General features: G+C 38.3%; 2 protein-coding genes across 5 annotated transcripts in view; one reads left to right on the top strand and one right to left on the bottom strand.

The window, feature by feature from the left end:
• Positions 1-613: 613 nt before the first annotated feature.
• Positions 614-10051, top strand: josd2 (Josephin domain containing 2). The gene is made up of 5 exons (XM_048152687.1): positions 614-833; positions 956-1084; positions 3742-3867; positions 3952-4146; positions 9106-10051. Exons 2-5 carry the CDS (start codon positions 963-965, stop codon positions 9215-9217), a joined length of 555 nt encoding a protein of 184 aa, XP_048008644.1. The 5' UTR covers positions 614-833; positions 956-962; the 3' UTR covers positions 9218-10051.
• A 1057-nt stretch (positions 10052-11108) lies between these two features.
• ttyh1 (tweety family member 1) overlaps positions 11109-17061 on the bottom strand; it is a 34332-nt gene continuing 28379 nt past the window's right edge. For 2 of the 4 annotated variants that reach the window (XM_048152684.1, XM_048152686.1), the window contains exons 14-15: positions 12565-12643; positions 11109-12152 (exon numbers count right to left, since the gene is read on the bottom strand). In XM_048152684.1, the coding sequence (XP_048008641.1) occupies positions 12129-12152; positions 12565-12643 (103 nt within the window). In that variant the 3' untranslated portion in view covers positions 11109-12128. The remainder of the gene's footprint in view (positions 12153-12564; positions 12644-17061) is intronic. The other 2 variants (XM_048152683.1, XM_048152685.1) reach the window with 1 other exon arrangement.

The following is a 17061-nucleotide window of genomic DNA, read 5'->3' as shown; positions in this document are numbered from 1 at the left end:
TAACCAGGCTGCTTTGGGGCACCATTGACTTTCATAGTAGGAACAAAATACTATGGAAGTCAGTGGTGCCCCAGAACTGTTCAGTTTCCCATAATCTTCAAAATATCTTCCTTTATGTTCATCAGAAGAAAGAAATGTATACAGGTTTGGAACAACTTGAGGGTGAGTAAATGATGACAGAATTTTCATTTTTGGGTGAACTGTCCCTTTAAGTTTGTAGATTGTGTTTACAACATATATAGCATGACATTTTACAAAATATAACTTGTTTAAATTATGCAGCAACAAAGAAAATGTAAAATTACAAAGGTACCACAGACACTATCATAAAAAGGTGCTGCTTCAGTTATCAATTAATATTACATTTATACAGTGCACTATTACAGTATTGTTTACAGTCATGTATAAAATAGAAAAGAAATTTGGTTTGGAGCAAGACCATTTAATTTTATATACTATATTACTATATAGAACTTCCTAAATAATAATACTATTTTATATATGCATTTCCTTATTCTATCCCATTTATATTGAAATAACTCATTTCACTTATCAAAAGAGGATTTTTTTTAAATGAAAACAGCGCTCCCTGTGGAGAGCACATGACTCCTCCATGACCGCACGGGGCGTTACCTCATCTCAACAACAAAACAACTTCCGGCTGTTCCTCACGGACAAGAAACAGATAGCGTCCACTTTTCAGAGATTATTGTATGTTTAGTTATTAACAGGGTGGGTGTAATGGAACAGTAAAGATTAGTTTCACGGTACGTCTCGTTAGCAGTAGTTTTACTGTGGATAAATCATTGCACTAAGGATCTGTCTTCCAGAAGGTATGATGATGATGATGATGTATTCAGTCATGTGCTGTTAGCTCGCGTGAACGCGAGTACATAATGTGTTCTTGGGCGTATTTAAATGTTAATCGACGGGCTGAATGTACTTGTAATGGCAGGGTGAGCATGAGCGAGGGCGAGGTGTTTCATGAGAAACAGAGATTGGAGCTGTGCGCCATCCATGCCTTGAACAACGTGCTCCAGGAGAGAGTTTTCACCAAGGAGACAGCAGATGACATCTGCAAACGGTGAGCGGCGCGTTTCAGCACTGCCCTCTTCACATCAGAAATCAAAATGTACAATTCTTCTTTATGGAGTATTGCAGTATTGTAAAAATAAGAATATAAATACAAATTAATAAGATTATACTTTTATCCCTGCACAATTCATATGACCTGGTAATCTTTAAAGTCCCCCTGAAATCAAGTTTTTTAAGCTTGTAGTATGAATATGTTAGCCATAATGTTATGAATAAGCTGGTGTGTTCCAAAACAATGACAAAATTCACATTTAGGAGATATAAGCGTTTAAAACTTACAGTCTTTTACTTCCGCTAAAATGGGTCATGGATTTTCATGACATCACATCGCACTTCAGCGTCTCATCAAATCTTCTGTCCAATCAAATGCTCTCTAGAATCTAAAGTCCCGCCCCCTCCTACACTATCAACAGACACTGAAGCTGCGGCTGAAATCGGTCATTTGCTCACACATTTACTAGTTTCTACATGGTGAATGGCACATAGTGCACTATATAGAGAATAGAGAACAATTCAAACAGTGTAAATATGCTTTCCTTTGACGCGAATGAAGTCCATTTTCACCATAGACTGTAAAAAAATATGGACGTAGTGTCCGTGACGTCACCCATAGAGTTCTGAACAGCAGTTTTGACGCGTAAATGAGGCCGCGGCCATCTTAGCTGCACGTGACCGCACGTCACTCAAGGATAACTGAAAATGGGCAAAGAGGCGGGACGAAGTTGGAGCCCATGCAACTTGTTGCTGAAACCACGCCCGCCATAGCTATCTATCTTAGATACTATCTAAAATATTAATAAAGATAGCAATATCATTAGAAAGTACTAAAGGATTACTGTCAATCTACGGTGATTTTTTACGATAACGTTATAGATGCTCCAACACCAGTAGGCTAATTAATTTGTGTGGGGTGTGCAAATAACACAAATCAAATGGGATTTCATACCTTTATAACAAAATAGAGATCGCGAGATGAATCCAATCCGTGGCACTTGGGTAAAATATATATATATGTACCAGATTTAAGTTATATCTCTAAAATGTTCTCTCAAACATGAGCACGTATCCAAAGTATAATTTTTCAAAATAGTGCAGCAGTTTTAGTTATATCCAAGCAGTGCTGTCGGAGTTGTATATCCTCCTGGTATTGTCATTGTAGTAAATCTCAGGAACAAAACTTTTAGCCAATGCCACGATCCAACAACGTGTGTTCCGCATGCGAGCACATGTAACACAGACTGACATCTGTCTCGAGTATGCAGCAAGCCATATATTGTATAAAATAATACAGAAAAAAGCACAAATACGACTGCGATGCCAAATTCAGCGGCTGAAATGAGCTGCTGAGGTAACATGACGGCTCACAGACAGCAGCGGCATACCTGTCACTCAAGTGACCACGCCCTTAATTATGCAGAACTTTAAGGCTTAATATAATTTAAACAGATGAGCTATAAAAAAATTCACCCCCCTCAGAGTTGTCATGAAGGGCAAAATTCGCAGTATAGACCAAAACCACAATATGAACCAGACTGTAAACATGTTTTTTTCTGCTGTAAACTTGGATAATTTAACATGATGGTCAATGAGATTCTGCTCACTTCTGCAGCCTGTCCCTAGCGGCCAGTCGATGAATTGCAGTTTAATTCACTTCCGTATTGGCTTCACGAGAAACAGGGGGAGGTTGCCGCTTGGTTTTCACGTTAGAGTCACATGAACTGCCGCAACGTGAACACAGTCTGCTCTGGTCCATAGACACGAGAGCACAGAGCGGATCATGTGCGCGAATCGGCTCAGACCACAAAAGGTATCGGCCCATTTGAATTCTGCACAGAATGCTGTATATAAGGACATTATGAGGAGAAATGGTTAGAGATTAGAAGGAAACAGAGTTTTACTAACGGCTCTGGGCAAGCTGTAACATAAACAAAACGCTATTGGCTATTTAAAAAAAGGCACAGGGCTGTTCGATATATCTCCCTGTCTTCCTGTTTCAGTTGAAATTACATCAACACATTAAATAATGCTGCGCGTTCCAACACTCTTCTGTGTGCCTAAAACAACTTCCCCTTGCAATGACTCTCTGATGATGTATTTACTAGTGCGAGGGCAGGAACACCTGTCACTCACATGACATCACAGCAAAATCCTGTCATTTCCTGATGGATAAAATCAAGTCCCGCCCTACATTTTTTCATGTCCGAGAAGCTGTTTCTCTCAGATATAGACCTTAGGCGCAGGGAAAAAAAGAGCTCAGCCATCTTTAGAATTTTGTCTTTGAACTTAAGTTTTTGTGGTAGTTCTGTATATTTCTGTCGAAGAGTAATTAGCTGAAGTGGATTTACTTATTGTAGAGTTAACAAAGGTAATCATGAGCACTGTAATGTTTGAAGCGGATGTCATAACAAATGTCAGTAGACCAGGAAGATTTTAAAACCAGCGGTTCATTCATAAATCTGTAAGATCTTACCTTCATGCTGTGGAAATACAAACCAAAAGACAGAACACAAGTGCAGCGGTGAAAAAGTGTGAGGCTACATAATCACAATAGTGAAGAAAAGATTTAGTTTCATGCCGAATTTAATGTCTCTTCTCAGTCTTGTGCTATGTTCTCAAAGTCAAAGTTGTCTGATTTGTTTCTTGCAGACTTGCCCCACAATGTGTGATGAACCCACACCGCTCAGTGTTGGGCACAGGAAACTATGATGTCAATGTCATCATGGCAGCTTTGCAGAGTCGAGGGCTCGCTGCAGTTTGGTGGGACAAACGCAAGTGAGTGTGACTTTGTTAATCATGAGCTTCGTGATGATCATAAAAGGTGCATTAACATTTCTCCATTTCTGTCACACACTGTAGGTCAGTACAGAATTTGTGCCTGGACAAAATTCAAGGCTTCATTTTGAATGTCCCATCAAGGGTGTCATTGGGATTCGTGTCTCTCCCACTGAGACGCAGACACTGGCTGGCAGTACGGGAGGTCAACGGACAGTTCTATAACCTAGACTCTAAATTAAAGGGGCCTAGCTGTATAGGCGGAGAAACAGAACTCAGGTGAGACTTCTACTAAGAATGAGTTTTCTCTACAACTTCTAAAATTACTTAAAGGGTTAGTTCACCCAAAATGTCATTAATTACTCACCCTCATGTCGTTCTACACCCGTAAGGCCTTCATTCATCTTCGGAACACAAATTAAGATATTTTTGATAAAATCCGATGGCTCAGTGAGGCCTGCATTCAAAGCAATGACATTTCCTCTCTCAAGTTCCATAAAGGTGCTAAAAACATATTTAAATCAGTTCATGTGAGTTCAGTGGTTCTATCTTAATATTATAAAGCGACAAAAATATATTTTTGTGCGCCAAAAAAAACAAAATAACAACTTTTCAACAATATAGTGATGGGCCGATTTCAAAACACTGCTTCGGAGCTTTGCGAAACGAATCAGTGTCTCGGAGTGCCAAAGTCATGTGATTTCAGCAGGTTAGCCGTTTGATAGGAGATCCGAATCACTGATTCAATTCACAAAGCTGTGAAGCAGTGTTTTGAAATCAGCCATCACTATATTGTTGAAAAGTCGTTATTTAGTTTTTTTGGCACACAAAAAGTATTCTCGTCGCTTTATAATATTAAGGTAGAACTACTGAACTCACATGAACTGTTTTAAATATTTTTTTTAGTACCTTTATGGATCCTGAGAGAGGAAATGTCATTGCTTTGAATGCAGGCCTCACTGAGCCATCGGATTTAATCAAAAATATCTTAAAGGTGCCATCGAATGGAAAATTGAATTTACCTTGGCATAGTTGAATAAAAAGAGTTCAGTACATGGAAAAGACATACGTTGAGTTTCAAACTCCATTGCTTTCTCCTTCTTATATAAATCTCATTTGTTTAAAAGACCTCCGAAGAACAGGCGAATCTCAACATAACACTGACTGTTACGTAACAGTCGGGATCATTAATATGTACGCCCCCAATATTTGCATATGCCAGCCCATGTTCAAGGCATTACATAAGGGCAGCCAGTATTAACGTCTGGATCTGTGCACAGCTGAATCAACAGACTAGGTAAGCAAGCAAGAACAATAGTGAAAAATGGCAGATGGAGCGATAATAACTGACATGATCCATGATAACATGATATTTTTAGTGATATTTGTAAATTGTCTTTCTAAATGTTTCGTTAGCATGTTGCTAATGTACTGTTAAATGTGGTTAAAGTTACCTTCGTTTATTACTGTATTCACGGAGACAAGACTGTCGTTATTTTCATTTTTAAACACTTGCAGTCTGTATAATTCTTAAACACAACTTCATTCTTTATAAATCTCTCCAACAGTGTGTAACGTTAGCTTTAGCCACGGAGCACAATCAAACTCATTCAGAATCAAATGTAAACATCCAAATAAATACTATACTCACATGATCCGACACATGCATGCAGCATGCATGACGAACATCTTGTAAAGATCCATTTTGAGGGTTATATTAGCTGTGTGAACTTTGTTTATGCTGTTTAAGGCAGTCGCGAGCTCGGGGGCGGGGAGCATGAGAATTAAAGGGGCCGCAGCCTGAATCGGTGCATTTCTAATTATGCCCCAAAATAGGCAGTTAAAAAAATGTATTAAAATAATCTATGTGGTATTTTGAGCTGAAACTTCACAGACACATTCAGGGGACACCTTAGACTTATATTACATCTTGTAAAAAAACATTCAATGTCACCTTTAATTTGTGTTCCGAAGATGAACAAAGGTCTTACGGGTGTAGAATGACATGAGGGTGAGAAATAAATTACATTATTTTCATTTTTGAGTGAACTAACCCTTTAATAAATAAAAAGTACAAATTTATTGATATTCTGCATGAAAACATTAGCGCATATGTTTTACATCTACCAGGTGTGTACACAATGTTAACTGAGTAAATAAGACCCATGTATTTCCAGATGTCACTGATAATCAGTGCATGGTTGCCTAGACACAATTATAATGACACAGGTAATTCAATAAGAAAAAAAGCAGGACTGTAATGGCAGGTGCTTGGTAATGTCACAGGACACAACAGACATACAGTCAAGCCGGATCACATTGTCTCTCGGACCCCATTTACCCTTGTATTTATCGCAGTGATCATCATCTAAGGCAACATTCACACTGTCAGTTTTTGGGATTGACAAACGCATTTACCTACAGGTGTGTGTCTCGAAATGCCCCGTTCATACAGCAACTTACAGTATATCTATTTTAGATTTAGTCCGAGAGGTTTCTGTCCCTCCATTGAAAGTGTTTGTACGGAATCCTTTTATCTGTCGGCGTTGGTAATGCACTTTTACGTCGTTGTTCTGTGCGGAACTTTTATTATGCCACAGTCGCTGCTTCCACTTTTTCCGGTCTTGCATATATGGGGTAACGCAGCGCTGTTTATCATATTAGATATGTTTTTGGTGTTTCCATGGTTTCTACCAAATAAAACCGCAAATCGAGGGTAACGCAGTTATGATGTCATTGATAGGTGACGTGTCCTGGTTAAAATTGCTTATTTCTCTGGATTTAAACATTCTTGGAAACATTTGGGATAATGTAAATACACAAGTCAACAAAATATGTAACATTGTTCTAGTGGTTTTTGGATATTTTAATCCAAAAATCCTTCTGTACATATTATGCCTATAACTGGTTGCATATGTCAGATTTATTGCATGACTCAGGCAGAGAAAAGCTGTTATCAAACATTGTTTACTTAATCATCGAGTCAGTGTAATGGTGAAGGGATCGATCAAATAGGCCAATTGATGGAAGGTTTGTGAAGAAATTTCATGCTCCTTAGTAAAAGTATTTTTTAGTATTTTTAAAATACAAAAATACAGTAGTTTATTTTGATACATGTTATGGCTGCTGTATTTTGTAGTTTATTTTGATACACTTAAATTTGAGGTATTTGGTATTTTATTTTAAAATACATTTTGATGTTTTTTTGCCCAACCCTGCTGTCAGGGAGTGAATTTGCACATTCACTCGTCGCATCGCCAGTGAAAATCGCTTGGTTATGAACACGAAAATCGTCTCGGAAAAACGCTGGCGATAAGCGCGTTGCGATATTCGTCCCGGTGTGTACAGGCCTGAAAACTTAAACTGCGATAAAAATCAATTCAAATTATTTCGAAATAATTAAATAAAACAAACTAATGAAAATCACAACAGCGAAATTACTGAAATTTAAACTAAAATGAAAACTGAAAATATAAAAATAAAGGCTGATTCAGAATATTAATAAAAAAACTATAAATGGTTATACAGTGTACTAAAAACGGAAACGTTTTTTTCCTTTGCTTTTTTCCTTTACAGAGGACAACATTGTCAAAATAATTGCCGTTTCTACAGATGTGCAAAAATGACTAAAATTGCTGTATTACCCTTTCAGGCCAGTAGTTGGCGATGCCACGTTGTACTGAGACTATGCGCCTATAGACTGAACAAGTAATACACATGCGGATGACATCGTTTTCACAAATTCACTTTTTTTTTTTTTTTTTTTGTTTACACAGAGACAATAACGGTATCTTTTTCAAAAACTTGGACTTTGAAACTCGTTTTCAAAAGTTTTCAGTTTCAGGCCCCCAAAATGCCGTTGTTGTGTAAATGAACGGCCAAACACATAAAAAGTTGTCGAAAACAGTGTCTTGTAAATGGTCCTTCAGATGGACTTCTGAGTTTGTCTTTTTAAAATAATCATTAAAACAACTGGCTCAAAAGAATCATTTGTTTGTGAATTGGACTGCAAGGGTTGTGCTGAATGTCTTTGATTCACTAAAAAACAACCGCTCATAAAAGTAATTTGTTCATGAATTATGTACAGCTTGGAAAATATATATTTTTACCCAGCCTTACTTTATAGACCCTGATAAGTACAAACTGAAATGCCTTACTGCTTAAAGGTGCCATAGAATGGAAAATTGAATTTACCTCGGCATAGTTGAATAACAAGAGTTCAGTACATGGAAATGACATTCAGTGAGTCTCAAACTCCATTGTTTCCTCCTTCTTATATAAATCTCATTTGTTTAAAAGACCTCCGAAGAACAGGCGAATCTCAACATAACACCGACTGTTACTTAACAGTCGGGATCATTAATATGTACGCCCCCAATATTTGCATATGCCAGCTCATGTTCAAGCATTAGACAAGGGCAGAACATCTGGATGTGCACAGCTGAATCATCAGACTAGGTAAGCAAGCAAGGACAATAGTGAAAAATGGCAGATGGAGCGATAATAACTGATATGATCCATGATATCATGATATTTTTAGTTATATTTGCAAATTGTCTTTCTAAATGTTTCGTTAGCATGTTGCTAATGTACTGTTAAATGTGGTTAAAGTTACCATCGTTTCTTACTGTATTCACGGAGACAAGACTGTCGTTATGTTCATTTTTTTAAACACTTGCAGTCTGTATAATTCATAAACACAACTTCATTCTTTATAAATCTCTCCAACAGTGTGTAACGTTAGCTTTAGCCATGGAGCACTATCAAACTCGTTCAGAATCAAATGTAAACATCCAAATAAATACCATACTTACGTGATTAGACATGCTGCATGATGAACACTTTGTAAAGATCCATTTTGAGGGTTATATTAGCTGTGTGAACTTTGCTTACACGATGTATTAGAGTCGTGAGCTCGGGGGTGGGGAGCATGAGGATTTAAACGGCCTGCGCGCTGAATCGGCGCATATTTAATGATGCCCCAAAATAGGCAGTTAAAAAAATTAATTAAAAAAATCTATGGGGGTATTTTGAGCTGAAACTTCACAGACACATGCAGGGGACACCTTAGACTTATATTACATCTTTTGAAAATGCGTTCTATGGCACCTTTAAGCTAAAGTGATTTTATGGATATTGATATTAGAAATGTAGACACTTGTATACAATTATTAGTAAATGAATCCCGATAAAAATTGATCTTTGTTCTCATTGATTCTTCATTCTTCTTCCTCCCAGGTCATTTCTCATTGAACAGCTTTCTCAGGATGTTGCAGAGATGCTGCTTGTTGTTCAAAAGGAAGTAGATGACGATGGGACGTGGCTGAAACCAGATGACACCAAGAAGTGATTTAACCGAACATTCGCGCTCTCTCTTTCTCTCTTTCAATGTGGAGTCATCGTGAAAAAGAAACACTGGAGTGATGAACAGCTTTATGGAGAGCAGCACTACAGGAAGATGGCAGATTCACTCACAGACACTCACACACAAAGGGAAGTCCGAGAGAATGATCTAGTGTTTAAAGCGACGTGTTTTCTCATATGAAGGAGCCGTTTATCTGAAGTCACACTGACTGTGTGCTTGTGGGAAGACACTACTATAGCTGTGCAGCCACGTCACTATTCTCTTTCTCTCTCTCTTTCTTTCTTTCTCTCTCCTCTCAGGAACTACCATCTCTCACTTTATCTTTATCTATGCACTCCACTGCTGAAGTAGATCAAAGATTTGTGTGTCTTTGTTACAACTATGCACAGAAATGGTACTCTAGAGTTCAAATATGTATCATTCATTGCCTTTTAGACATTAGTGTACATCTTACTATGCATAAACAAAAGAGATAAGAGATTGTAGCTCTATCTCAAGTTCACGTCTTTACTCTTTCAAGCTCTATTGCAAACTGCCTCATTTACATCGACTCAGTGAACCAACAAATGGAGGGAAACTGAATACCTTTGATTTGTGTTATTTATTTGAATTTTATTGAATTTATACCTTGACTGTTTTGCTCATGTAGTGCTTGTGGTAGTGTAGGAAATTGAAAGAGCTGTTTGAAATTATCATTACGGCTACAAACACTTTTGTTTTGTCTGAGCTGATGCTTTTGTCTGATTACTAATGTTTGTTGATTAATGTCTGTTCTGTTGTCCGAGCTGGATTTTACTGTCATAAATAATATTTAATCAAGTCAATGATTCAGTCAGTTGAATTTTACAGAAAGGATCACTTTAAGTGCAGTGCAGGGTCTGAATTTAACCACAATTTAGGGCAAATAGGCCCCAAAAAGTGTCCAAAATTAATACAATTAATATAAATTAAAAACACATGGAATTTTTAAAACATAATAACATTTGAGGAATTTCTTTTTCCTGTTTTTTTCTTTTTTTTCTTTCTTTTTTTCTGTGTGTGCGTATGTGTGTGTGGATAATATGAAGTATTTTTATAGAAAAAAAACAAACACTGAAAGTACAGAAAACACTCCAAAGCAGTGATTATATAATCTGTATAATCTAACACAGGGACTGGAAACAATTTTATATAATTTTTTTAATATTGTTCATATACATTTTGAATTAGCTCTTATTTTGAGATTTTTAAATATTTTTATTTTTAATTTAAAATTATAATATTTTTAATAGTTTTCGTTTATAATAACAACACTGCTGGATAAATCTTCAGAATGTGTTATAGCGCCACAATTATACAATATCTTTTATGTTGCTTTTTTTTATTTGATAATGGCTTAATTTTATAGGTAACAGCTGTCATTTATTTCAATTAATTGATTCAATACCATGCTGTTTTTTAGTTGGTTAGACAGCTGAAATTACTTAATATTTAATGCTTAAATATTATTTAATATAAATAGGTAACACTTTACAATAAGGTTGATTACATTAGTTATTATTAACTAATGATCAATATGTCTACAGCATTTATTAACTTTAGTTAACATAAATATTAAATCTTAATAAATAACATTAACAAAAGTTAATAAATGCTGTAAGAATATATTGCTCATTGTTAGTTTATAACACATGAAACCTTATTGTAAAGTGTTACCAATAAATAAAATATTATGTGAATTATATATTGTGTAATATTATAAAAATTAATATTATGATTGAAAATATTGCCCCTAATATAAAAAAAGTTCATTTCTGACCTACTGTAATAACCCAGTATAGGTTTATATAGCAGAATGCTTGTAGTGCTTTGCAACAAAAAACATTTTCAGACATTACATTTTTGTTACTCTATTTTTATTTCATTTATATTAGACTCTGTAGTGAAAAAGGATGCCATTCAAAAGGAGCATTGAACCATAGAAACTCATTTTTTAAGGATTAACAACAGGTTGATAGCCAAGAGAAGGAATCAATGCCATTTCATATATATATATATATATATATATATATATATATATATATATATATATATATATATATGTACTGAACATGTCATGAAGACCTCTGACACACAGACACAAATGATGTTTGCAAGATGACCTGATGATTATTGCTGCTTACATTGTGGCCATTGCATTGCAATTGGCAAAACGCAGTAGTATTGCTCAGAGCCAGCAGAGGAAACGCACACTAGCCCTCAACATTGTTTTACAGGTTTTTTTTTTTTTTTTGATCATCAAAATGCATTAACAATCAAACGTTTATACAGTGAATATATATTCATATATTTATATAAATAAATAATCATATAGTATCAGAGGGTATACAAGGTAATACAGAATTACCACTTATAAAATAGGGTCCTGTCAAATAGTAAAAAAAAGAAAGGTGAAGAGAAAACGGCATAATCATACAAAGAAAGTGTGCCATCGCCACTATGCATCTGTGACTACATATAACAATATAAAAACTCCAAAATAAAGTGGTTATACATTTAAAAATAGACCACTACTGTAACGTCAATACCATCTTGTTTCCACCAGCTATATGTACAGCATGACACTAGAGGGAGAGGAAGTGATAGGATCGTACGACTAAATGAAGCGGATGGCTTTATCTGTCACTTGTTTTGTAAGTCTGTTACAACCAAAAGACTTAATGGTACTGACGTTACACACAAATATTTAACATCTAGAGTTTTAAATTAGTCTCTCGTCTCATAAAGTGTCCATCCATATGAAAACTAAACCTTGCTATATATCTTTCTTTTTCTACTATACAGAAAAATAATTAGTGCGAGTACAGGTTTCTTGAAAGGGACGGGTTGGGGTGTGATTGACTGCTGCCGTAGCCAGTCAGCATGCTGGGAGAGTACTGTACTTTCAGAGAACCGCATTGAAGTAGTCAGAAGAGCAGCCAGATCCGCAAGTGGAGGAGCACAAAGGAAGGAAAGAAAAGTAAATATTAATTTAAAAATATTAATATGTGTGCACATATATATATCTTATTTATCCTACAGATGTTCACAATTACATTTAAACCCTTCACTAAGCTCCGCCCCTTTGGTTAATGTTGCTAAGTCAGCCAAGCTTCTTTATAGGATTGTATTAAAAAAGAGCAAAAGCTCATCTGATAATATGGACAGATGACGATTGGTCAGTAACGTTTTAAGGCGGGGCTTAGCGAATGGTCATTCGATCTGATCTGTCTGTCAGTCTGTTTGAACCTTAACACAATGAATCATGAGAATGCCACAGATTGCAGTGATGTCACAAAGACAAGGGAACTCACAGAGGGGGGTGGGGACTGCCTGTCACTCAAAGGCAGGTTCTCATAACCAGGGTTGCCATTGGAGGAAACGTTTGGAGTCCTGCATAGAGAAAGAGAGAGGTGCAGAGAGGAGCAAGGTCAAGGGGATAATGAAGAAGAAAGGAAGCAGACAGCAAAGAGAAAGAGAAGAATGACATGCCACACCAAGGGACACAGAGCAGGGAAGGACAAGAGCCAGGATCCAGGGTGGAAAAAGGAAGAGAAAAGGCGTAAGAGAGTTAGAGAGATGTGACATTTTCACTTTAAGAATCTTTAGATCTTTTTCTAAAAGAATCTAAGGGGACAGAGAAGGATAATTAAATGGAGAAGTGAATGTAAAATATATATAAATATAAATGTAGTTAATAGAATTTGGATTTATTTAATTTTAAAGCACATGGAAATGTGAATGAGAAAACGTGTTTGTGTCATGAAAACAGCAAATAGGATATTTAAAAACAGAATAATTGAAAGAGAGAGAAACAGGGAATGTAATAAAGCAGGGAGAGAGAAACTGCAAGGCAGATTGCAATAGATTTGAAAAGAGTGATGTAGTTTGGACAGAATGATTTTTGACAGCGGACAGAAATATCAGAGGGGGCGGGACTTTACCTATATTGTGCATCGTCTCTGATTGGTGGATCTAAGTCTGTCTTGCAATGACGGACAGACCAATAGACAGACACACAGACAGACAGACCTCTGGACTCATGTCTGTTTTTTGGCTAGACTGTGACATATACACCTGTCTGTGTGTCTGTCTGTGTGTGCATGTGTTTGTCTGTCTGTCTGTGCACTCCATCTCACACCTACCTGTCTACCTGTCTGTGTGTGACTGGAGCTTTATGTGTTTGTCTTCCTGCATGACACTTGTTTCTATATTTTTATGCATGTGTGCCTATATATGTATGTTTTATAGTGCAAAGGTCATTCATAACACAAACTAGATGCATATCTGTTTATATAACATATAATCTGTGAGTTTCTAAAACCTAGACATATATGGAAGACTAGAAGTGCCACTTAAAAATAATCAGTTTATTAATTCAAAAATAAAGATGTACAAAATGGACAAATATACTATATAGTGTTTTTTAATTCAGGTTTAAAAATGTACCATTCAAAAGTTTAGAGTCGGTAAGTCTATTATGCTCACCAAGTCTGCATTTTTTTTTTTGAGGAATATACAATAAAAACAGTAACACTGTAAAATATTATTATAATTTAAATTAAGTGTTTTCTATTGTAATACATTTTAAAATGTAATTTATTCCTGTGATTGAAAATCTGAATTTTCAGCAGCTATTACTCCAGTCTTCAGTGTCACATGATCAGTGTTGTGGAAAGTTACTTTTAAAAGTAATCTATTACAATATTGTGTTACTCTCTAAAAACGTAACTAATTGCGTTACTTAATTACTTTTTATGGAAAATAATGTATTATGTTATTTTTGTGATACTTTTTATCAGCTGGGCTTGACTTCGTTGTTTGTTTTTTAATAACAAAACCACAAAATGTCTCGGTTACCCTTGTAATCCTCATTCCCTGAAGAAGGGAACAGAGACATTACATCAATACTGATGTTATAGGGTCTCTCTTGGGAGCCCAATCACCTTCAGGTAGTAAGAAAATGGGCCAATGAAGATTCGTAAGTGAGATTTGCATGGCAAGACACTCCCCTGGACATAGGGGTATATAAACTGGCCGGTAACTCAATCATTTTGGTATGCCAAGGCAATGGCATCCACTTACATTTGTTTACAGACAGCCTTTCCCATCTGCTGACCTCCAAACTGACTGGGCATGCTTGTTTGTGAGAGTCTAACTCCATACCGAGAAAAGAGATACTCTGCACAGAGGAGAGTTTACTTTTTTCCCAGTCGACCCGAAGTCTCAGATGGATGAGGTGCCTGATCACCAGGTCCCTGTGTTTGCACAACAAATGTCAAGAGTGAGCTAGAATGAGCCAGTCTTCGAGACAGTTAAGAATGGGAATGCCCACTTCCCTTAGCAGGGCAAGGGCAGCCTCAATGACCTTTGTGAAGATGCAGGGAGACAAGGACAGCCTGAAGGGGACGACTTTGTACTGGTATGCCCAACCCTCAAAAGCAAACTGTAGGAATGGTCTGTGTCAAGGCAAAATCAAACATGGAAGTACACGTCCTACAGGTCGATTGCTGCAAACTAATCTGGGGGGCTAACTCACACGAGGATGCATTTCTGCATTAGCTTCTTGAACAGGAGCTTGTGAAGGACCTGGTTCAAGACACGCAGATCCAAGATCGGCCGTAACCCACCGCCTTTCTTAGGTACAATGAAGTACGGGCTGGAAAACCCTGATTTCATCTCGGCTGGAGGGATCGGCTCTATTGCATCCTTCGCCAACAGGACCGCAATCCCTGCACATAGGACAGGGGCATCTTTGTTTGACACTGAGGTAAACAGGACACTGGTGAACCCAGCGGGACAGCATATAAATGGCATAACCGTGTCTGATCGTCTGAATGAGCTAACGAGACGGGCTGTGAAGTGCTAGCCAGGCCCCCAGACACTGTGCAAGTGGTGCCAGCGGAACTACAGATGTACCCGCAGAGGGGCAGTGAGGTAGAGCGCTGAGGCCCAACCCAGGAGGCATAGTATCCTGAAGTAGAGGCACTGAGTGTGGTGTGGCTCCACAGGTTTGGCTGGAGATGTGTCGCGTCCTTGAACCACAAACTCTTGCACTGTGGTGAGAGGAGAGGGGGTTGAGAATGAGGAATCGCAGCTTCGCTCGCTCTCAAACCATGCCTCGTGACCCAGAGACTGAGGAAACTGCTCTTTTTTTTTTTTTTTTTTTAAACAAAAGATTCTCCATCTGGCCCTTCTCTGGGGGAAGGAGCGGTGCTTTCACCACCTCCTAGAAAAGTGTAGTTCCCTCTATCTCTGGGTTGCCCTTCCTCCAGGAGGCTCGGCGTTGCGCCCTTGATGTTGCCTGCTGCACCAGAGCAGATGTAGACGCTGCAGGGGGATGCCCTCTGCGATGGGCAGGTGGAGGTAGGGTAGCCCTCGGAAGTCTGGTAGCAGCAGCATCCCGCCAGGACAAGATGTGTTTAGTCGCATCCATCTGCTTCTGTACTGCCAGAAACCGCTGAGCAAAATCCTCGACAGTGTCGCCAAAGCGGCCGGCCTGATAGAGGGGGGCCGAGAAAGCGGACTTTGATGGCTTCCTTCATCTCAGCCAGGTTCAGCCAGATATGGCATTCCTGGACCACCAAAGTTGACATTGTTTGGCCAAGGACCTGAGCCATGACTTTCATCAACCTGAGGGTGAGTTCACTGTGCACAGTTCCTGTATTAATCCCGGCTTAGAACTACCCTCGTGCAGTCCTTTTAGTGCTTTGGCCTGATGGACTTGCAGAAGAGCCATAGCATGCAGAGTGGTGGAAGCCTGTCCAGCAGCACTATAAGCCTTGGTGGCAAGCATGGCCGGGACCTTACAGACCTTGGATGGGAAGTGTAGATGATTCTGCCAGGTGGCGGCATTTGCATGCTCCACCTGAGGAATCTCTGCATAACCCTTGGCTGCCCCAGCATCGAGGGAAGTGAGAGTGGAGGAAGCAGCAAAACAGCTTCGGATATCAAAAGGTGCCTTCCATGACTTTGTGACCTCCTCATGCATCTCTGGGAAGAAAGGTACCAGGGCAGGACGGTGCTATGCAGCGCGCCGAGCAGGGTTCAGCACAGTGGCCGGAAAAGCATGGCCACCAACTCTGGGTCCAACTCAACCTGCACCATCTCCCAGAAGGGGGCACCCACTACAATCCTTAGATCACCCTGTGTATTAACCGAAGTGGTTCTCTGCAGTGCAGAGTGACCAGAGCAGGGAATAGAGGAGGGGACTCCACCTTTTTCAATCTTAACAGGGGCCCAGGGGTGAGATCTCTGCACTTATCTGTGCAACTGTGGGGCGAAAACACAGCTGAATGCACCTTATCTCTAACTGCAGAACGTCTCCTCTCAAGCGAAAGCAAATTGGCAGAGTGCTGTAGAGACAACTGCTCAGCTCTGGAGCAAAAAACTGAATGAGTGAGTTACCGGCCAGTTTATATACCCGTTTGTCCGGGGGAGTGGCTTGCCATGCAAATTTCAATCGCCAATCTTCATTGGCCCATTTTCTTACTACCTAAAGGTGATTGGGCTGCCAAAAGAGACCCCATAACGTCAGTATTGACATAACATCGAACGTGACTGACTAAAAGGGAACTTCTGTTATTAGCAAATGTAAAGGCCCTTTCACAGTGCCGAACCCGTTTTATAGTGCCGAACGAGCCCCTTGTCTGTCCAGGACATTTAAAAATCTAAAAATTTAAATTGAATAAAATTGAAAGCAATTGAAGTATTATTATATTTTGTTAGATTTAGCTAACATTGTAAACTTAAATTAAATACATAATTTTAAATATGGCTTTTTAATTATTGGTTTGAAAATGTATTTATCA

Source organism: Megalobrama amblycephala, linkage group LG13 (genome assembly GCF_018812025.1).
Source record: "Megalobrama amblycephala isolate DHTTF-2021 linkage group LG13, ASM1881202v1, whole genome shotgun sequence".
Taxonomy (NCBI): Eukaryota; Metazoa; Chordata; class Actinopteri; order Cypriniformes; family Xenocyprididae; genus Megalobrama; species Megalobrama amblycephala.
Note: the sequence above shows the minus strand (reverse complement) of the source record. Positions and strands in the feature narration are given on the sequence as shown.

Coding starts and splice junctions, on each gene's coding strand:
- josd2 (XM_048152687.1), top strand. CDS start 963: ATGAGCGAGGGCGAGGTGTTTCATGAGAAACAGAGATTGGAGCTGTGC. Junction 1,085..3,741: donor GCAGATGACATCTGCAAACG/GTGAGCGGCGCG, acceptor TGTTTCTTGCAG/ACTTGCCCCACAATGTGTGA. Junction 4,147..9,105: donor GGCGGAGAAACAGAACTCAG/GTGAGACTTCTA, acceptor TCTTCCTCCCAG/GTCATTTCTCATTGAACAGC.